This window comes from Cinclus cinclus, chromosome 1 (assembly GCF_963662255.1).
Source record: "Cinclus cinclus chromosome 1, bCinCin1.1, whole genome shotgun sequence".
NCBI lineage: Eukaryota > Metazoa > Chordata > Aves > Passeriformes > Cinclidae > Cinclus > Cinclus cinclus.
Window position 1 is genome coordinate 71,635,896 of NC_085046.1, and position 23,380 is coordinate 71,659,275.

The 23,380-nt window shown below is 37.4% G+C and overlaps 1 protein-coding gene across 1 annotated transcript in view; it reads left to right on the plus strand.

Annotated features, from left to right (window-relative positions):
• The window catches only part of DROSHA (drosha ribonuclease III), a 70,306-nt gene that overhangs the window by 26,184 nt on the left and 20,742 nt on the right, over positions 1-23,380 (plus strand). Inside the window, exons 14-21 of the mRNA XM_062499523.1 lie at positions 3,004-3,128; positions 6,504-6,603; positions 9,553-9,660; positions 14,524-14,631; positions 17,007-17,145; positions 17,814-17,874; positions 19,778-19,837; positions 21,788-21,887. Of these exons, the coding sequence (XP_062355507.1) occupies positions 3,004-3,128; positions 6,504-6,603; positions 9,553-9,660; positions 14,524-14,631; positions 17,007-17,145; positions 17,814-17,874; positions 19,778-19,837; positions 21,788-21,887 (801 nt within the window). The remainder of the gene's footprint in view (positions 1-3,003; positions 3,129-6,503; positions 6,604-9,552; positions 9,661-14,523; positions 14,632-17,006; positions 17,146-17,813; positions 17,875-19,777; positions 19,838-21,787; positions 21,888-23,380) is intronic.

A 23,380-nucleotide genomic window follows, 5' to 3' on the forward strand; every position in this document is an offset into this window, starting at 1 on the left:
GTTAGAACGTGTATTTTCTCTCAAGAGTGCAATGACGTTCTTCTTAGTTTGTGGATTTTTCCTGTACATTGCAGTATATTGTACTGATTATGAATGTAAGTGAAAAACAGAGTATTAAACTATTACCTATGCATTTTACAACATTATAAGATAAAACAAATCTGTTGGAGAGACAATATGAAACTGTGTAAAAAAATGACAGCTCTTCAATTCAGTTATATCCACTTGACACAGCAAAGTAAAACCACTAAATTTTGTTTTGTTGCACAGCATCTCCTCAGAAATAATAATTTCCCTTGTGATCAAATCTAGGTTTTATGTGTGTGTTTCATTCTATTTTTTTCAGTGTGAGGTGTATAGATATGCAATATGGAGAAGGGAAAAAACTTCCATAGTCTATAAATCCCACTTAAACAGCTAACATAGCATTATTAAAAATTATTTCACTTATTTGTGGTATTTCATTAGTTCAATGAAACTTTATGTTGGAATAGATTTAGAAGTTCACAAATTTCAGTCATCTTTCATACTTCACTCTTCCTAAAATATTGATGGTTTTCTCACTGCCACACAGATACGTGTATATATTAACATACTTCTGTACTACATCTGCATGCTATTTCATGTTGTGTTCTAATGTCAGCAGAGCCTTGGTTGATGAGATTTGGAGTAGAAAAGAAAAATAACAGGCCTCTGTTCTGTTAGAATTTCTTTGGTTTTGATGTGACTTTAAAGGCAAGGCTGTGATTATTGGATAGTCTATCAAAGCGCTTTTAAAAGAGCACAGGGATGAAGCTCTGGAAGAATAACATCTAATTTGCTTGCATCCTGTCTGCTGGTGCACAATTTATACTCAGTGTTTCTGTATGCTGCTGTTTGTTCATGTAACCTTCAGAAAGGGCACTGGAGAGGAGGCTGGTGTTCACAGGGAAATAAAAAAGCATAACCCAGCTACACCCCTCTCGTAACAGTCAGTGAGGGAGCAGTTGTGATTAAGTCTTGGAGAAGTTCTTTTGTCCTGCTTGCTATCAGTCATCTGTGAGCAGCTGTGTAACTGATGGACAGAATACAAGGCAGTGTCCTGGACATGGAGAGGAGTCTGGTTTTGAGTGGTCCTGAGGTCACACATTTGACACAGACCCTGCTATATGCATAGTGAAAAATGTCCTTTTTGCACTTACGAGTATCTCATTGCCTCTGTTAAGTATCAAAAAGGTGTCTGTATTTTTTAATATATTGATTGTAATTGGTATATTGAGTACAATTATTGTTTAATATTCTGTTAATTGTATTTTGCTGACCTGGTTTTCATTGGAGTGGTGTATGAAGGCTGCTTTTTTGAGGGGTGCAGAGATGGGAGAGGTTCCTCAATTTAATATTAAGAGTGGGGAGAACCCACAAACAACTTAGGAGAAGATAAAAACTTCTCAAGTTGGTTTTGTGCAACCCCCCCAAAAAAACAAACAATAATCCCCCCAAAAGATAAACTTCAACCTTAAAATTTAGGACTTTAGGCTCTTGTTTAGGGAGCAACATTCTGTCTGCTATGAATCTTGCCCTTTATTTTCTTTAGGGCTTTTTTTTGTTCTAATCCTTTTTTATAAGATGTGCTGTGGGGAAGACCTTTTCTCTCTTTTTTTTGTCTTCCTTTTTTGGTGAAACCAGCATTTTTAAATTTTTAAATAATAATTAATAATTTTAATTTTAAAAATTCAGCTAATTTAAGTAACTCATAACTAACCTAAATATTTTCTTTTTTTGTTTTGGCTGGGGAGATGTAACTTTATATTCAGTCATCTTGTCTAAAGGAAAGCTGATAAGCAGTTTTCCCTTGAAAAATATTTCTGTGCCTGAAAGTCAAGCTTTTAAGTAAGTTTTGTTTTTCTAGAATAGATTGAAATTGTGGCCATATATAGAATTGGCTTTGCTTATCCGTGCAGAAAATTATTCCTGTGAACAGTTTCACCAAGGTCATTTGGAGGGTAAAAGCTTTGTTCTTGACACAGTTTTTATTGTTTTGTGAAGGGAATGGTGGGAGCTGTTTCTGTAACACTGAAACTCATCTTTGAGTGCATCTTTACAGAGCTAAATGAGAAGTTCTGAGATGCAGGTAACTAGAAGTAATGCCCTTTTTCTGAAACGTAAGACAAGCAAAACATATTGGCCTCATCCAGCTGATTGCAAAGTGGGGAGTAAGCAGGCATGTTACAAAGCAGCTTGACAGGTAATGGAGAAGTTGTTTACTTGGAGACAAACTGTGCACCTTCAGCTGAGTTTTTAAATATGCTGGGTAAGTGATCAAAAGCTCTGTGAGCAGCATGTCTGCTACAGTGATGTGCAATTACTTAACTCTCTGCATTTATAGAGCTGAAGCAAAAGTTGCCTTCATTTGCACTGTCCTTTTCAACAATGAAAAGAACTTCTGTTTTGAACTGTAAAAAGGGCAAAAGTCTTCTCATTATACAAGACATATTCCTCCTTGTATACATCAGCCTAGGAGTCTTTTATGAGAGTAGCATGACAGATTTATTTTTTTTGTGTGTGTGCCGTTTAATTTGGTGTGATTGAATGGATCTAATAATGCCTTCATTTGCTTTGGGAAATCATGAACTAAAATTAGGGAGGTAACCTGATCTTAGTAAAATGCTCAGGCATGTGGGTTCTTGGATGCCAGAATGCTAATCCTAATTTTTATTTCTGGTGTGATGCTTGACCAGAGAAAGTTGTTTTAAGTTCTTGGAAAGAGTCAAAGTAAATTTCCAGATGTTTAAAATTAAAACAAAAAAAAGTTTTTTTGTTTTTTTCTTTGACTGTTAGGTCAATACTTTATTTGAGTTATTGTTGTTGCCAAATGTTTATTATAGTTTTAATGATTGGTTTATTGTGCATCTTATTAAGTTTGGAATGTTGTTGCTTTGTGTTTCCTGGATGGTGTGGGCTTGAGACAGTAAATTTTCTATGGGGCTGTTGTCAATTTAGTTGTATTTTGTTTTTTTCTCCTAGAAACCCAGCTCAGTTCGTATTGATCAACTAGACCGCGAACAATTCAATCCTGATGTAATTACTTTCCCTATAATTGTGCACTTTGGGATACGACCTGCGCAACTCAGTTATGCTGGAGATCCTCAGTAAGATGCTTCTTTTTTTTTTGTTCAGGAACTCATTACTCTTGTCATTTCTGCCTTAAATAGGTCTTGGTTATGTGCTTAGTTGAGTCTGATATAAAGCTTAGCACTTAGGGACATTATGAGACAAGCTCCTGCAAACTGGAAAATATGAGGAGTAGCTTTTTCTCTGGAATAAGTCAGGATCTGCTGAAGTAAACATGCATGCATGCGTGGTATGGAACTTTATAACCTGACAACAGCTCTTCTGGCTCCAGCAAAACATGGTTTCTCAAGCTCCACATTATTTCTTTGAGAGGCCAGTGGTGTGTTTTCAGAGAGAATAGCGTAACAGGAAGCCAGAGGAGGAGAAATAGTTACCCTAGCTTCCTAATGTCTGTAGCGTGTAGACTTCTGAGCTAGAGGATGGATTTAGGTCATTTCATTCAACAGCCCTGAATGGATGTTTTAAAATGTTTCAAATCACTGTTAGAGTCTTTTTATTCTACTAACAGGGAGAATATTTCAGGTAGTCACGTAACCTGTACTATTGTGCATCATATGCAGAAGTAATGATTTTTATTTCAGAGCTGCTGCTTGATTGTTTAATTCTGTTTAAGACCTGTTCTTCAGGTCTGACATCTAATGGGGAATAATATAGCCATCTTCTGTTTGATTACTTCATGATGTTTGTTTCTTGCATACTGCCATATCCTACTTAATCATCTCTTCATGTGCTTTGAAGGGTGATGTCTACATAGTGTTTCCTAGCTTGGAAGCTCTTGCAACTGTGCTACTTTTCTGTGCTTTTTATATCCTGATAGAGTTTCAGATTAATGTAGAGAAGTAGTGGAGAGTGAATCAGGACTTCAGGCAGAGCAAGAAATACTGTTTCAGTGTGGATTGATGAAGGGACACAAAAGTGATGTCTGGATTTTGTTCCCAGTTCTTTTCTTAAACTCTTGCTATTTCAGGGAATTCTTCCACTGATGGAGACATCTGCTTTCTGCATGATGACAGTATAAAGCCTGTTTCATGTGCATGTGTAAGGTTGTCTTTTTTCTCAATGCAGTGGTTTAGGAATGGTATTCCCCAATTTAGTAGTCCCACTAATAAGAGAGCCACAAGCCACTCCCTTCCCCTTCCACTGAGAGACACAAAAAGGCAGAGATCACAGGTTGAGAGAAGAATGATTTACTGGAAACAGCAGTGAGACAAGAAAACAAACACAGTACTAATAACAAATTAGTCAAGAGAAGTCAAGTCATTAGAAAGAGAAGATGATTTATGTGCAAAATGCTCAACAGGTCTGCAGTTTTGAGGCCCAAACGTTCCTGTGCGTGTGTGATAGTTGTATTCTTTTGCAACTGCTTGCTGAGAATTCTAAATCCAACGTGGCAGGAAGTGGGAACATCGAGTGTTAATCCAGATAATAAAACGGTTTGTTTTAGCTTTGATCATTAGTTTTATCTTTAAAACATATCTCTTTATCTTTTAGTTTTCTTGTCCGTAAAAAGAAAATAATTAAGACCCAAAAATATAAGAATTATCTCTACTTTGATGCTGAATTTATTAGTATTTGAAAGGTTCTAGTACTTTCCATGGAAAATAGTATAAAGAGACAAAAATTATTCTTCCCACACATTTTTTTTCTTTAAAATTTACTTGTGGGTTTGTTTTTTGTTTTGGGTTTTAACCTCAGAGCTGCTTACAGAACTTAGGTGTGTTTTGTTTTATCGAACTAAAAAAGCATTTTTTGTGAAAGACCTCTGTGGTGCCATCATAAATATCAGGCTTAATTCTGGTGTATGTGCACCCAGAAGGGATTTTCTTCTTTTGTGTCTTTTCTTTGAGATGTTCTAATACAGAATTTTTGTAATGGTAATAGGTTTATTAATTCTCAAACTTAATTGCAATAACAAAGTTTGTTTCATCCTTATCAGCACTTGTAGAAAAATGTGTATTGTACATCACAGTTTCAGGTTTTTGTTTTTGGGTTGAAACTTCCTCAAGGCATTTGTTCTTTCCGTTTTGGTTGATTTGTTCATTAACTCATTTTTCTTTTTGGGTGGTGATTTGTGAAAGATAGATGTGCTCTTCTGCAGATTGCAAAAGTGCGGAGAATGGAGCATGAGAAAAATCTATGGATTGACCATTTCAGATGTGTTTGTGGACTGAAAAAATATCAGTATCTCCAGAGACAGAGAGTATATATACATTCAAGAATGCTGCAGAGAAATAGCTAGGGAAAAATGCCAATAAGAAGAGATTTGTTTATGTGTCTGTGAATGTGGGGTGCTGGGAGGATTATGAAATAGTAAAAAAGCTGCTGCTTCATTGACTGCAAAGCCACTGACATGAAAACTTCCTAATAAAACCGCTGCTCTAAGTTGTTGCTCGGGAGGATCTTCTTTTATAATGTGAATATGCTAACTTGGGTAAACTTCTTTCCTCTGGCTTCTAATTCCCTGCTTCCTATTCAAAGTCTGCTTTATGGGTTGTCCTGAATACAGAAGTTGAATTTTGAAGGTAGCATTGTTTCCTAAGGGACACAGGGTCACTCTCATGATTTGCTTTGTTGCTCCTCCTCCCATTGTAACTTTTGAACATGTTGGTCAATTGCAGCTGAATATAATGGTGGGATGTTGTCTTCAAAGGGAGTAAATTCTTACAAATTTGGTGAAAGTTTGTGCTAGATCACTGAGGGACTCCCACCAAGGAAAACGCTGTAGTTGGCATTCATGTGTAATTAGACACCACCAAAATAAGAGAAGAGCAGATGGTTGGAGAACACTGGAAAACTTAAATATGTGCCAATCACAGAAATAACTTGAATTACTCTTTCCAGTCATCACAAACCCATAGGGAGCAAAACTTTCATTTCACTTTTCATAGAATGCATATTGCATGTGACTTGCAGAACTCTTCCTCATGTGCTTCACTGAAATGTTTGAGCCTGTGTAAGGTGTAAGGACACTTCTGAGGAAGGGTGCTACTCCTTTTTCAGTGAGTGATAGTTAAACCGTGTGGAGAAGGAGTTTTCACTTGCTGGAATTAAGGGGCAGGCAAGTCTTTCCAGCATGCAGAAGTGGCCCTTTGGAGAGGATGGGTGGGTATCTGTGAGACCTGGGGTCTGCCTCGATCTTTGTTGTTCTTTACCCCACTCCACACGGTAATGCCTCCTCTCTGGTACTTGGCCCACCCTGTTGGAGCTAATCAGGCACTGTCACCTCTCAGAAAATGCTTTCAGATTATTTTATTTCTGTAGCAAAGAGGTGCTTGTAGACATTATTTGTGTACCTTGTGTGCATTATTAGCAGTTGGTGTGTTCCTAATCACAAACAGGGAGAGACTTCTGTTCGTTGACCAAAATACTTGTTTTCTGGTTTTGTCCTTCAGATACCAAAAGCTGTGGAAGAGTTATGTGAAGCTGCGTCACCTACTGGCTAATAGTCCCAAAGTCAAGCAGGCTGATAAACAGAAATTATCACAAAGAGAGGTATTCTGGACCTTCTGTGACTGATAATTGAACACTGTAATTCGGGATGGAATACAGCCATATGACTGCCCTGCTTATGGAGACAATAGAAATCCTTTACAAATTATTTTCTTTCCAGACTCTTAACACAGATTTTATTTTTATCTATGCTTGTTGTTGAATGGAGGTTTTCCCTTTTTTCAACTGTCAAACTGCTGCAAGTTTTTTACCCAATTATAGAAATTATTGTTATGGAACCATAACTTCTTGGTAGCTGCTGCCATTAATGGTTTCAAAAATTAGCATAGAGAAGGACTTTTTATTTTATAATGTACTTGTAACTGGCTCATAATTTTAAACATTTCTCTTCTGAGATAAAAACTGCCACACTTGTGTGCATAAACCATAATTTATTAGGTGGTATAGTGACATTGCTTAGGATCTTTGACTTGAAATCATCTGGTCATTGTACAATAGACAAGATATTTTTATCTTTTTGTATTTTCCCCGCAGAGTGATGAGCAATAAGCATTTCCTAAGTGCAAATGCTTAGCCAGTTGGGAATTAAAAGCAGAAAAACAAAAGACTCCTAAATATAGCCTAAACCAACCTATCTATTTCTGCAAACACACGGACTGAAGCTTTGAATTTGTCTGACATCTGTCTGTCTGGCTGTCTATCAGGCGCTCTTAATTTGACACCTATGTAAAGAATACATAGAAGAGAAATTAACCTCTTGAGTACAGGATGGTATTTAATTAAGTGGTGTTGTGTTTTTATTTATCGATTAGAAACACTAATTATTCATGAAATCATAGAGTTGGGAAGGACCCATGAGAATCATGGAATGCAATTCCTGAGACTCCCCCAGTTTATTGGGGAGGTCTCAGAAACTGCTCTTTTGGAATTACTTTCGGTTTCAGTGTTTGATACATATGACATTGCACCTGATTTTTTTTCATTGTTACAAATATATAGTGTGCTGTTGTGTGAGCAAGTGTTTTAGTAAACATTTTATTTATGCTGTGATTAAATAAGCCCTTAGCTTCCTTACTTGAAAATGAAAAAAAAAAAATAAACAAAACAAAACACACCAAACCAAAAACCCACAACATTTGTGACTGAACTGTGCCACAGTTGTAAAGGGAAAAAAAAGATTTGTCCTTACAGGAGATGATTTGTTTGCCACAATTACACACAGAGCAAGTAGCATTTTTTTATGGACATATTTTTTTAGGGGGTAATTAACTGCTCATTTGTTAAATTGTAGCGATTGGTTGTAAGGGGTTGATCATATTTTGCTCCAGAAAATAAAATGTTCCTTTGATATTTAGCACTTGCTGTGGACTGCTGATTTTTGTTTCTAGACTCTAGGATAGGGTTTTGTTTCTAGATTCTTTTATCTAGGATAACGATTTTTACAAGTAGTTTGCCAAGAGAGCAGCATACAGGGCTGAAGCAGAAACTTTATGAGAGGATAATCTATATGTTTGCCAGTGGGGGTGTCACTAACTCAGAATGAGCTGTAGGACTGTACCTGACTGGTACATGAGCTTTTAAAGATTATGAATCATATATTATGGAGAGCTTCTAAACCAGTAGACTGAAATACAGGTCTAGCATCTTTCTCAGGAAAAACTCAATGACACACCTTTGGCAATGCACAAGGGGTGCAGTGCTGGCAGCATCTCTGTTCCCTCTGCCATCAGTCATCCACCACTGTAAGGTTGTACAATGATATTATTTGTGACAAGGTCGTGCCTGGGGCTTTGTTCCTCTAACCTAACTTTGAGCATTTACAGCAGGTACATAAATTAGGACCTGAAGGCTCACTTTGAAGTCAGTGGAGGGAGAAATGCATTTTTTAAGCCATTTATCCCCTTCACTGAATATGAAAGGAGCCAGGGCTAACTAGCGTTCTACCCTAGACGCCTCTGTATTTGAGGTGTCTGAGGTTTGATGAATCTGTGTCTGGACAGATGCACCTGTTAGAACAACTCTACTCTGTGAGTCTCTGCAAATCAGAAAAGAGGGCCTGTATGCTCACAGTCTTCAAACTGGGAGCTGGGAAGAGACAACTTTGAGCAAATGCCCTGCAATGAAAAGGAGGAGGAGAGGCAGGATAAGTGCAGCTTTGAAAAGCTTTGTATTCTGAAGAAGGCAGAGCACTGAGAGGAGTCTTTACGGTTAGTTCATGCTGCATGGGGAGCTTGCACACCCCAGGGCTTTATAGTATTGGAACCAAGATATTCTAATCCAGGGCTGATTTATCTTATGTTTTTCTTTCATTTCATTTTTTCAGAAAATATTTGCTTTTAATAATGCTGTCAAAATCTTTTAATGATTCTGACCCCTTCATGGTTTCTAAAGACAAATTGTTTGCACACCACCAAACAGCCAGTGGTAATGGTAAAACATGTTTTTTAAAAATTTTTTTGAAATAAAATTGGTAGATTTCAATCGGCATGGTCTCCAAGACTGGTGAATTCTAACCCATTTTCCAGACTGGGTATAGTGACGTAGCTAAACAGGAACTGTTGCAAAGTAGCCAAGATGACAAAGAAAGGTCTATTTTACTCCTCCTGAATGTTCAAACCAGGAGTACTCACAGTGATGGACACGAATGAAGTGGTTCTTTTGTACGTCTGGTCAAAAAAGTGCTTTCATTATGGACTGGTTTGATGACATCATACATACTGGATGTATGAATTGGACGGGTTTGTTTTGTTGTTTGCAGTAAAAAAAATGTAGTCACCTCTGTTCTCTCCTTGGTCTCCCAAAATTCCCTGTCTACACTGTATTCCAGCACATCTGCCAGTCTCTGGCTGAGAGTTATCAGATCTGTATTAGCCTTAGAAACTGCTCACCAAAACTGAACCTTACATGGGTATTGTGAACGTGCTGGTGTATGCATTGCTGTGTTTTGCTGTGGCAAGTTCTTCACAGGAGCTCTGTTCTCTCCTTGCTTAGGAAGCACTGCAGAAAATTCGTCAGAAGAACACAATGAGACGGGAAGTGACTGTGGAGTTGAGCAGCCAGGGATTCTGGAAAACAGGGATACGCTCTGACGTCTGCCAGGTGACTGAGCTGGAGAGATGTATTTTCTTTCTTGATACTTACCTTTGCAAGGGTTTCTTCTAGGCTGAAGAACCAAATGGAAATTAATAGCTCTGTAATATCTGTTGATCTAGGGAACTATTCTACTCCCTCTCTACACACAAAAAAGGTAATTTAACATTTTGTGCGAGGGGTTGATTAGTGCAAGGGAGAGAGGTTAGGAATGGTCAGCTTGAGGCTGAAAGTTTTCCAGGTGTTGAGTCTAGTGTGGAGCTCTTAATCCGTCTACTGGCTTGGTTTTGGATATTTTAATTTTAATATATTTTTCTTTTTAGATAGCTTTTAAAAACACCCCAAGTTTTACAGTAAAGCATGAAGAAATATCTTTTTACTTGAAAGAAAGTAAAAAAATCTAAAACCCCACCACAGCTAACTTTCGGATTGAAACAGGTGAGCCTCAATAGAAAGATATGTTGCAGATACTCTGTTTCATATGCATGACATCTCCAAGGAACATATCTCTGTCAGATTCTATTCTGAAGGACTTGACAGCAACCAGCTTTGTGATATGATAAAAATAAGTGCAATTTTTATTTAATTTTGTATTAGTAAAATTTGTGTAGTTGTAAGAGCCAAATAATTATACTAGAGGTATACTTGCATTATTTTTTAGCTGTTATTTTGGAGATGTTATTTAAAAGTTGAGTGCATGCAACTTAATATTAGCTTAACAATGTGAATAAATTAGGGGTGTTGCTAGGCCAAGGGTATAGGTAGAAATTCTGTTGTAATATTAGAAGTTTGGTCAGGCCAAAATTGTAGAATGAGAGAAATGCTAGAAATTGCTTTTCTTCTGTCTGAAACATTTCTTGTGATTCTACTATTGTCTGAAGTAGAAGGAGAATAGTGGCACAGTATCTCCTCACATAGCTGAGGAAAATTACATCCCTTTCCTATGTGTTCTTTTGTTGTGAACTGTTATCTATTTTTATAGCCTAAGTAAACATTGTAAATTTCCAATTTAGGTACTTTGAAACCATTCTGTGTTACTCATAATATCCGTTGTGATTCATCTCTTAATGTCTTGAATATTCCCGTTTCATTTTGTTGAAGGACAGAAAAACACCAAAGAATGATAAAAGTAAAGCTATTTCACAATATTTCTGCCCATCTGCATCTAAATCAGCCAGTTCTGGTATGAAGGTCCTTTGATTTGATTTCTTTGAGAGTCCAAGAATAGGCAACTGTATGTCTGTAAAATGAAAGATTGCTGCTGTTGCTACATGATTTTTCCGAGATTAAAGAAGACTAAAACTAAATACGCATAAATCAGCTCTGGGGGCAGAGCTCAAGTGCTGTGATTTAAAATTACAGCTTTTAAAAGCATTGCAGTTTAGAAGATTGAAACTCTTTTAAGTCACTTGTGATAGCTTATACTTGCTCTGAGTTCCATGTAGCCTTAATGACAGTGGTCTTTGCTGTCTTGAATATGAACTGCTTAAAAGAGGAGGAAAAATGGTGAGGGAAATGTTCAGAAAAAGTGTAAAGTGTCTGAGTTCTGACAGGCTCACTGGAAGTTACCCAGTGTATTAAGTGATACTTGATATATACTTGCCACTGAGCTGAGCAGCACTTAATACACAGTGTGGCAGAATCTGGCCATGCCAAGAAGACAAGCACCTCTGTTCCCCCTCTCCACCCACACCACTGTTGCTTGTGAGCCCTCAACAGCAATGTAGAGTGTTCAGCATTACATGCATTCCAAAATATTTCAGCTCACCTGTTTCCCCTTAGGAGCTTCAGGTCAGCAGCACCTGCTGTCCTGGGGGATGTTAGCTCTGTCTGAGGGCACTTGAGAGAGTCTCTGCCTTGCTGAGATAGCTGCAGTAAAAAAAGGACATGCAAAATATTAAAAATCATACATATTTTTAAAGCATCTCATCTAAAAAGATAAATACATAAAGTAACAGAATAGCCATAGTCCAAGATGAGGGATGTTGATTGCATCAGTCTATCAATCAATCAAGTAGGTTGTAGAGGAGATGAATCCCTCTGCAGACAGCCCTGCACACAGCCCCCTGGAACCTCCTTGGAGATAAGAAAAACTACTTGTTTAGAATGACTCATGTTAGAAAAATGTAAGCTCTTCTTTTTATCTTTTTAGAATATTATTGGTTAGGTTTGGTTCTTTATAATTGGTTATCCAAACAAAGAAAGATAACGTAATTGGCCAAAATGTGTTAACCCTGTTTTCCATTGGTTTACTTGTGATCCCCCCAAACCCTATAAAAGTACATGTGCGATCCCCCATCTTTGGATTTGTAGCCTGACCCCTTCATGGACGATAATCAAGCCTGTGGAAAAAGTCTGAGCTGCTCTCCCAGTCTTTTTATGCCAGCTGGAAACTACAGGTTTCTGTGAGAAGCCATGAAGCTGAGTGCCTGAAAGGCCAGCACTCACAAACCTTTTTAACTTTCCCCTGCCCAACAACTGGGCAGGGGACACAACAAAAAGTTACAGTAGGTAGTGCCAGGAAAGCAGCATTTTGTCAATGTAACTTTAAGAGTCAAATTAAAGTCTTTCTTTTTGCTCCCAGGGGTCTTTGTCCACTGCACTGCAGCTGATAAAAGTCTGAAACTTAATATTTCAGTCCTCAAATACAGGGACACATATATTGGTGTAAAGAATGTTAAATGTTGTTTGAGGAGACTCTTTCTGTCTAGTATGGTGGAGCATAGAGGCAGGGAAGCAGAGTAATCCTGTGAAATAGTTTCAGGTTTGGTTGTTTTGGTGTTTTTCAGTTAATTCCTTCCATGAAGGAACACATAGGAAGCACACCTGTACAGTTCATATGGAGGTACAGGGGATGTTCTTACAAATTACCCCAGAGAGACTCTAAATGAGTGACATGGTAACAAAATAAAACTTCACCTACACTTTCTAATTCTGCTTGGAGTGGTTTTATATTTTTCTGCCAAGGAGATCCAAGGAGTCTTTTTCTCGCTGTTAGCTGATTATTTCATCTAATAGAAAAGGACCAGGGAGGAGTTCTAGGCAACAGCCAGCTGAACATGAGCCTGTGTATGCCCAGGTAGCCAGGAAAGCCAATGGCATCCTGGCCTGTATCAGCAATTGTGTGACCAGCAGGAACAGGGCAGTGATTGTCCCCCTGTACTTGGCACTGTTGAGGCTGCACCTCGAATCCAGTTCTGGGCCCCTCACTACAAGGACATGGAGGAGCTGGAGCTGGTGAAGGGTCTGGAGCACAAGTCTGATGAGGAGCAGCTGAAAGCACTCAGGTTGTTTTGGCTGGAGAAAGGGAACCTCAAGGGAGACCCTACTACTCTCTACAGTGGCCTGGAAGGAGGCTGTAGCCAGGTGGGAGATGGTTTATTCTCCCTGGCAGCAAGTGACAGGAGAAAAGGAAATGGTCTCAAGCTGTACCAAGGGGGCTTAAAATTGGATATTAAGAATAATTTCTTTGCAGATAAGGTGATCAAGGATTGTATTAGGTTGCCCAGGAAAGTGATGAAGTCACCATCCCTGAAGGTAAAGATCTTTGGGACATGGTTTAGTTGATGGAGTTTACAGTGTTACTGTAGCAGTTGGACTCAATAATCTTAAGGGTCTTTTCCAATCTAAATGATGCTGTGATTACCTTCCAGCTCTGTGTTCAGTTCTCAGGAATTTCAGTCTTTTACTTAAACAGAAAGTCTTGCCTTTGGTTAGTCTTAATTTTTGATCTTTTAACAGTCACCAGTTTGTATTTTCTGCTGTTCTGTCATTAGTGACCTGCAGAAATCTGTAACATCATTTATTCTGTAAATTATACATCATTTGCTTTGTGTGCTTGTTTTTCTTGATTGTCTCCATGCTAAGCACTCATTTCCTCTAATCATACACAATCCTCTTTCTGAATTAATTGTGACAGCCTTCAGATTTTAATGCCCTTAGAACTCACCTTTATTTTGAATATATTCATGTCATGTCAGTAACAGGAACGATTAGAAAAAATTAGTTCACAAATGGTCACATGCATAAAAGTCTTTAAATCCTGCATTTCTCCTGCTCCTCTTTTCATTCTTATACAAGAATTGTGATGTTGATATCATGCTTGCTATACTACTCTACTGATAAACTATACTACTTGCTTATTTCAACCCAGATGCATCAGAAGTCAATGTTAGTATAGAATTCTTTCTTTGAAACACTGAGAGAGGGGGACTGTCATTGTTGCAAAAGAGTTGTTGTTTTTTTTCAATTTTATTGACATTTTCCCCAACAGAAAAATATTGTATGTTTTATAAGCAAACAGCAACCTTTCTGATATTTTTTAGCATATTAAATATGCCAGACTACAGCATTTCAAAAATGCCATAGTTCTTCCTCAAAAGGAAGTGAAGCAAGGCACAACTGTGCTTGAAAATTGAGTAGCTACTGTTGTTTGGTGAAAGCTGGCTAAAGTGGTGTAAAGTGTTTCTTCCTTAATGTAATGAGGCAGAGGGTAGTGGTGTTTCTTCATTTTTGAAGCAGGGTGTTAAATGAAAAGGTACAAACATATGGCATTGTATTCAGTCATGGCTTCTTGAAATTTGCTGTTACTGGTGACCAGACATTTTTACCCCATTGAAGTTGCTGAAGTTGAAAACTGGGTTTATGTGTTTATTCCTTTAGTCTGGGCAGGGCTGTGGAGATAAAAACGTATTATTAATTAAGTGCTTTGATAAGTGAAGGATGGGAAACTGCAATTTTTTTCCCTCTCATTTAAACCAAAAAAGTAAACTAAATGTAACAGTTGGGCAGTGTTTGTATTTTTAGCTCAGTCATCTGAGTTCTCTGTACACTGAAGTTGAATGTTTTTGCTTATTGCATTTGTTTTTTCAGCATGCAATGATGCTTCCTGTCCTGACCCATCATGTGCGCTACCATCAGTGTCTGATGCACTTGGACAAATTGATAGGCTACACTTTTCGAGATAGGTGCTTACTGCAGGTAAGATGTGAAAAGAAAACCCCAACCTCTTGCTAGTTTCACTTTGTGATATTATTGAGCTCATCCTAGTGCTGAAATGCACAGCATTGCCACAGCTTGATGGACCTGATTACTTGTGCTGCAGATCTTCCGAAAGTTTGTTTTCCCAAGAAACTTCTAAATAGAGATAGCTGTTGTCACATAGATGTTACACCTGCCTTTGCTCCCATGTTAGATCTGGATTTGCTTGTAATACGTAGCAAGACAAAAATGCAGTCATTGAAAAGATTGTCAAGTACTCATTTCTGGGTAAGTTCATTTTTTCAGCTATTTATAGAGAAGACAATGTTATTCTGCAGATAAGTGTATGTCCCCTGCTTCTTGTTTTTATAGCCAGTTGTTCCAAAAGTGAATAATTAAAACATTGCCCCTTTTTTACATTTGTAGCTAGTGAATAGAAATTTGAAAACTTCTGTTCAGCTCTTGATTTCTGCAAGTACATGATGAAATTTTTTTATTAACAAGCAGGAGCAGGAACTGGAGAAGAGAATTTCTTACTTGTTTTAGATGCATCCATGTCACGTAATCAGCCTTTTATGTTAGTGCATATTTCAAACTGATTACCTCTGAGGCTGATGCTTGGCATGGTGGCCCCTTTCCACTTAAGACTTTTTATGAATTTGCTGAAGGACAATGGGGACTTCTGTTCGGAATTTCCTTCTGAAGTAAGTGTCATCTCTCTCCAATGACTGGACTAAGTTCAAAACATGGAAGTTTTTGTATTTCTTCATAGAGATTTTACTCCCAGTTTATTTTAAGGAAATGTCTTTTCTCACAACTTGCCTGTTTTCTAGAATTTGTTTTCCAGGCCTTTTCCTACTGCAAGTTATATTAAACATTGAGCATCTTCTAGGATTTGGTTGTTGGCAGGCTGTCTTTGTTTTAATGTCGAAGATAAAAATGCCGTGATGGAAACTTTCAAAGAGTTGAGGCCAAACACATAACCCAACAAGTAAACTCTTCAAAAAGAGATGAAAGCATAAAAAACAAGTGTTTGAGCATTAGGCATGTTTGGTTATAGCAAATGTGCTTTTTACTGCTTTGTCCCTACACTCATTTATTTCAAACCTACAAACATTTTCCGTAACAGGAAGAGTTTTTTTAAAAATGTATATAGTATCAGTCATCTGCTTGAGCACAGGCAGTGTTAGATGTATAATTCTGCCTTTGTTGTTACCCATTTTTATAATGGTGTATTCTTTTTAAAGTACAAGCAGGTTAAAAAAAGATTACACTAAGTTACCTATTCAGAAAAGCTGTAATGTGTCATCTAGTCCAGATGGAGCAGAATTTGAGATTGTGCAGTTATAATAAACTTAGTAATACTATCAAGGAATTAAAAAGGACTTGGAGAAAGTTCTTGATGTTGATTAAATATAATTTTACTCTTTAAGGCTTGTGTTTAGAAAGCAGCAGACTTTGTCTGTTTGAATGAATTACTGAATATCTTTGCTCACAGTCTGCAGTAGCAGTCCTTCATGTGTATCGGAAGTAACTTTCCACAACTTGCATTTTCCAGTGTTTGCTCTTCTTTATAAACAAGTTCTGTGTGCGCATACTTTTATACAAGCACAATATTTTGATCTATGTATATGCAAAGAGGGAGAAAATGTGTGAGTTTGCAGGATGGAGTTCTGAAGAACAAGCTGTAGTTCTGTTTGCTGCTGCCATTACTGCAGTGGTGGTGTCAGCAGCAGAGTAAGCCCTTGGCAATCCTTAGTGGTAAAACATGGGACCAATCCTGTAATTCCTCTTCTATTTGAAGAGTGAGTCCTCTGTAGTCATGAGGAAAAGAGTTCTTCTGTGATTAACTCTTCCAGGAATGAGTATATATATCATACTTGTTGTTTCGGTTTTTTTGAGCTAGGAGAGTTTTATAGATATTTAAGTAATGGAAATATGGATGGTTGAGAAGTTCTTTTAATTGCTTATATTTTTAATATGAATATTTATAGATCAGTGTTAGCGTGAGTATATTTTTAAATAAGCAAATGTATTGAAATCAGGTCAGCAAAGCTGGTAAGCAGAAGTCTTGAGGCAAATTGACAGTTCATGCTTTTCTCTTCTATACTAATTTTTCTTTAAAGAAAAAAATTATGAAAGTTAATTAGTTAAATTGATGATTGAGCATAAATGTTACTTCTTTCTGACATCTGAAATAGTTCACCCTACATTTAAATTGCTGGAACCAAGTTTCTGATTGACTACATCACTTTGTAACCTTTCTTCAAACTGAAAAATAACTATTGCTAGCTACCGGTTTAAAATAATGTTTTTCTTTCATTTGCAAGAATACATTTAGTACTTTTTTTTTTCCTGTATGTGTTACACAATAGCTTGCAATGACTCACCCAAGCCATCACTTAAATTTTGGAATGAATCCAGATCATGCCAGAAATTCCTTATCCAACTGTGGGATTCGACAGCCTAAGTATGGAGATAGAAAAGTTCACCATATACACATGAGAAAAAAAGGTATGCTATTTGCAGCACTAACATTTTTCTCTTACCTCACACTTAATGAGTAAGAACACCTTTTGATCCATTATCATTTCCTTGGTCATTGTTCTTTTGAAAGATGACTTCAGTAGAGGATTTCAGTCATAATGCTGACACTGGTGAGGTCTTTCTAAAAGACTGCAAATTAGTCAATAAGTAAAGAGCTGAGAACAATCAAGGGTAATGAACAGGAGGATGTATTTGCTTAGATTTTTGGCAAGTACTGTTTCCTTAATTTGCTGCTCAACATGGTGAACAAACTGGAATATATTTTGGAAATGTGTCTTACTAATGTGACCATGTGGTCTCTCTCCTGCAAAATATTCCTCACCCCTTTAAAGCATATTCAGTGATAATGAAGTAAATTGTTTGCTGCTTATGTAATGTTTAGAATGTCCTTTTCATGCAAAGGTGGTATTTATCTGGCTCCCTGAATACAAAAATTCAATACTGTTGTAGTGGAGCTGTGGTCAGTTAGGCAGAGAGCATTGGTAAGGATTATACTTGATGCAACAGACCCTGTAAACAGCAGGATAATTTTGTGTACAGAAGTTACAAAGTGACATTTTGAGTAATTGTTTGCTGCATTTATTCAAAGTGAATTAGTGGCTGTTTTCTTAATAGTGCATTGTTTATGTTTCTAGGGATAAACACCCTGATAAATATTATGTCCCGTTTGGGACAGGATGATCCAGCTCCTTCCAGGTAATGAAAATAGTTGCTTGCAAGTAGGGAAGCTGCTACAGAGGGAGAGAAACACCCAGCTTACTGTCAGTGACAGCTTTGGCAAATAGTTGAAGTGAAAAGTGATTTTGAATTGACTTTTATATTATGAAGGTGTGCTGAACCTCCATTAGCAGTGGCATAGTAAATGTTTGGTCCTGCCTGCAGAAAACGTCTGAGGAGGGTTTTAACAGATAATTCTATCATTTTTGTTGATCCCTGAAATGAGGAGGACTAAAGGGCTACATTTTTGCTTTCTGCAGAATGAAAAATAAAATTTGTTGTTGTTGTTGTTATCAGTGCCATAAATTGGATTCTTCATCACATTTTCTCACAGTACCTTCCTGGCATGGCACCTTGTTAACAGGAGTGTGGTGCTGAACATGGGCTTTGTTGATTTATTGTTCCAATTTAAAGACAGATGCAAAACCCATTAATGCTGTAGTGCAATAATCCGTAAATGACCACTAAGAATTCTGTGCATATAAATACAGTTTGTGGTTTACAGCCACAGGCGCCATGTTTAGTTGAATTTGAATACACATAGCACACAAGGCTAATGCAAAAAACAGTTGCATGTGAAATCTCTTAAATGCATGAACTAGATGGCAGTGTGTATTTTAGTCAGCTAGTGCTTTAGCTGGACCTTTCAAGAGCCATCATTTCAGAAGAAGTTTGGGAATAGGAGAAATTTAATTCTGCATAAATTATTATCGCACTGTTCCCTAAAGGCCATTTCAGCTAGACCATGGGCTTTTCTCTTCAAGCTTATTTGAATCCTCTAAAGGCAACATAAGGCTGAATTGCATTAATTCTTGTGAAATAACATAAAAATATTAAGTCCCATTTCTGAGAGAGATGTGTTTTCAGTTATAGGGCTACACAGAGCTGTTGTAGATTTGCTCACACGTTCTGTTTTAAACAGCAGAGATACTTGAATTCTTTCAGGCTGCAAGAAAGGCCTCCTCTTTCAGAAATTGCACTAATTATATAATTGTTGGAGGAGTGAAAAATCACAATAAAAGCTGCCAAACATTTGACAAGGATCTTCTGGATTAAAAAAATAAAATCCTGTGGCAAGAGCCTTGATTCTGTTGCAGTCATGTGTGAAACCAAAAATGTTGCTCCATACTTGCCTTGATATCTAGAGCAGAAATTTGTATGTATTCAAAAACAAGCTCACAGTCTTCTTCAGCTGCTTGCCCTTTTGGTCCTTTGAATATAAGCAGGTAGACAGCTTGAAGGAAATTAAACTTTATGTAAAACAAAGGTAAATCAGGACCAGGGACGAAAGAAATCAGGAAGTAAAAGATTCTAATAACTTAAAGGCATCTTTGGATGCATCTCCTAGTAAAGCCATTTTTTTCTTTGGCGCTCAGAGGAAGTTACAGAAAACAAGGCATTTAAAGGTGCTATGAAAAGTCCAAGTTCTTAGTCCCTCTGCCATAGCAGTGATCTGCTGCAGGATCATCCTGCCCTGCAGGTGTTCATATTGATTAGACAGAGCTCCCTAGTATCATGCACAAGGCTCAGAACAGACTGTTTGTTTCAATCACCTGGTGCCCTCTTATGGACAGAGAAACCTGACTTCAGTGCCCGGCAGCAGTCCTGTTTCCTTTCCCCATTTCGTGAAGCTCTGACAATAGCTCAGAACAGAATATACAGAAATTTCAAAGGTGGTGGTGACAGTCCAAGGTTTCACAATTCACGTAGTTGTTACTCTGTTTTGGAAGGGATTGTAATCCAGAGAGGGTGGGGGAGGTGCAAAAATTACTATCACGACTAATTAGCAATCAGTTATGATCTTTTTCTGTTTTAAATGTGTTGCGTAAATAACCAGCATGTGTTACTTAGGTTATGGTGAACTTTAAAATGCCTTTTTCAGGATTAACCACAATGAGCGTTTAGAATTTCTGGGAGATGCTGTGGTGGAGTTCTTAACAAGGTAAATGGGGAATTCTTCAACAGTCCTCACCTTTGGATGTTATTATTTTAATGTTGCATTTATTGAACTTCTCAGTGTCTACTTTCACTGTGTGTGTTTGCAGTCTTGCCTGATATTTAGACCTGCACATCTGCAGACAGCTCTCTTGATAATCCTTTCAGTGGTTGTGATAAAACAAGAAAGATTACAGAATAAAAAGCTGGAGTTTCTGTTTCATGGAGTGTGATTTTAAATTGATTTGGGTTAGAGATTATTTAGCTATAGACAAGTTGAACTTTGTAGCCTTTTTTTAAAGGAAAGTTATTTTTCCTGGCGTGCTATTTTGTTTCCATGGGTTCTTTTTGTGTAGTTGCAAGGGAGAAGCGTTTATGGGTAAGGTTGAATGTGTTGCAGTTCTTGTATTTCCAGTAATTAGGGTGTAGCTACCATTACATCTTAAATAGTTAAGCACAAATGCAATTTATCCAAAAGTAATTAAAAAAACCCATGGTTCATCAAAAATTGCTCCAGTTCTGGCTTGAGTATTCTGAAATCAGTGAATAATACAGGCATATAATTAGTTATCTCTATTGTTCTGCCATACCTTTGTAGAGGCAAACGGGTTGCACAGTATAAGGATAATAATCTATTTTCACCTACTTTGTTCTACTGTTTTTAATAGATGTGTAGTCTTGTTTACTGCTAATTTGCTCTTTAAGCCAGTTTGTTACATGAACAACTAAACTGCTGTTGTATCTCTTCACTAGCCATTAGCCACATGATATTAAAAACTATTAGCCTATAAAGGTCTCCACTGCCCTTAAAACTCATGGCCTTTTCTCTCATACAGCAGTACAGGCTGATAAAATGGAAGACTTGCTGATTAAAATGTCTTGCATTTTTCATTGTCATTGTTCATCAACCATCAGTTCACTTTCTGAGCTAACTTTTGTCTTGATTCAGAAAAAAAAAATGAGCTCCATTTCTGTTCAATAGAGCATGTAAGCATCTATTTAAGTCTGATTTTTTTTTCCTACCACTCTTAAATTCAGGTGTCTGCTGTTGTGAATTAGATTGCCTCTAAGTTTTACAGGAGTTTTTGTCCTTAAATAAACTTACATCTATCATCTGCATTTTTCTCCCTGTGTATTGGCTTAATAAAATATTGTAATAATTAGTGCCATACAGTGCCTTAATTGTGGAATGTTGCAAACCATCTATGTGTTTTTTCAACATGGGTTTGATAGTTGTACATGAAAGTATCCAAAATCATTTATTCATTACTCAGATCTCGATGGGATCAGTGAATTACTTGTTTTGTTTTGTTTTGTTTCTGTTTTTCGAAGTACCTTGCTAGCATGATGCTAAATATCATTAAAGGTTGTTAGAAGCCTGTAATTTTTACCTCTTTTTTTTTTTTTTTTTTCTTTTGTGGTTTCTGGTATAATGACTTCACACATTTGATAAATCCAGGCTATTGAGTTCTGTTCTTTGTTTTCATTAGCATCTGTTAAAATACTTCAAGAAATGTGTATAAACAGATAGATATCCTGTTGGCAGCAGCATCACGTGAAAGCAGCGTGTACCCACAGCACGGCGTTTCTCAAGGCTGAGGCTTTCCTTGTGCTTTATTTCTCAGCATCCTCTAGCTGTCAGCTGTGCTGAGCCCTCTGCTGCTGCTGATTGACAGAAACCTGAGATGAGGGAACTGCAGGCTGGGGCAGGGATTTAGACATTATGTGCTGCCCAGCAGAGAAACAGCACTCTTCCTCCTCTGCTGCCTGTGCTGTCCTGTAGATAGGATTGGGCATTGTTTGAATGTATGCATCTTTACCTTACTTCAAGCTGAGTTCCACTTTGGGAAGGGACCTGTATTACCCACTAGGGTTTGAGGGAAGGGCACAGTTCTCTACAGGTATCTGTGTATTAATAAAATGCTAACAGCTTCTGTTCTGTTTTTTGTTTTGCCAGTGTCCACTTATACTACCTGTTCCCCACTCTGGAGGAAGGAGGACTAGCTACATACCGCACTGCCATTGTGCAGAACCAGCACCTGGCCATGCTGGCTAAGGTACAGCTCTCTGCATCTCTGTGTTCCATATCCATGGGAAGAATACTCTGAGTGTCTGGACTGCTTCTTGAGAGAGCTGCCCGCTTTGAGCATCAATTTCTCTGCTGTGTTTTGTGTGCAAGATTTGGGATGCAGGAGCTCTTTTCAGTTTCAAAGTAGATTTTAAAGATAAAGGAGAACTTTCTGTTTTCTCCAAAGCACACTTTTGGGAAAAGTGATTTTTGCAGGCATAAAGATACCTTAGTTAAAGGTATTCCTATACCTATGCCTTTAATTTGCAGTAATGAAGTGAAGAAGAAGACTCCAACTTATAAACATGTTGTTTATAAGAGGACTTTCTGATAGTGTATGTAGGGAGAACGTGGCAATGTGGAGATAGAAAAAAAGGGGGGGGGTGGAAATTTCATCTGCTCCATAACCTATGCAGGTCCACTGTAGACTGTCAGTAGTCAGAAGTATGTTAAACAGGGTTTTGGAGAAGAGTTCTCTCCAAGGAAAAATTAAGATGTCTTAGAATTTTATTTAATTTAGTTCTGTGAACAACAGAGGTTTTTATATTTCTATATATGATACTGGTATTATGATACAGAAAGTTGATTCAATCTCTGTTCATAAATAAATAGGTATTCCATTATTCATTCTTGATTTTGTTAGCTTTTTTTTTTAAGAAACAGTCTGAGCCTTACTGATGTAATTGATTATGCCACACATGTGCACACACTATCTTGTGTGTACTGCTGATAATTTTCAAGTTGCTCTTTTAATCTTCCCTCTCTGTAATCACACAGTGCCCTACACAAGCATATCCAATCTTGGGATTTTGGCAAAAACTGCAGGATCTTTTTGCGCAGCTCTCAGGAGAGGCATAGGTTAGGCAGTGAACACAATAATTTTCTTCCACATCTTTCTTTATTAATTTAGATACGCATGAATTGATTGAAACATTTCATATCAGGGCTTTGTTTACAAATACGGTATTGCCTGACATTTTAATTCATTATACTATTTTTAAGCCTGCATCAGGAAAGCTCATATATTCTTCAAGTCTGTTCACAGCCTTTCTATTGGGCAAGGACAATTTTTGAAATATTTTATTGCAGTATTTTAAAAACTGGAGATACAGCTGTAAATATGAGATATCTGTATATTCCCAGTTTTCAGTTTACCCTTTATTCCTCTCATGTCTTGTATGATGGTCCTGGTTTCATCCTCTACAGTGTCATGTTGCATTCAGTTCACTTAATATAATTCTCAGCTTCTCAATGTCTCTTGGACTTGTGGAATGCTGTTCATAATTAAGGATCAAATGATGAGTATACGAAGTTTAAATTCTCTATAAAACAATTAATATTCTTCTCTTATGTTGACTCTAGCAAATGCTCACTGTGCATTATAAAGTGTGATGGAATACTGTAAGTCATAATTCCCAATGTTCTGGAGCAGTGAACAGGCTGCCATTCACTGAAAGTGGAAAACTCTTTTTGGCAATTGAA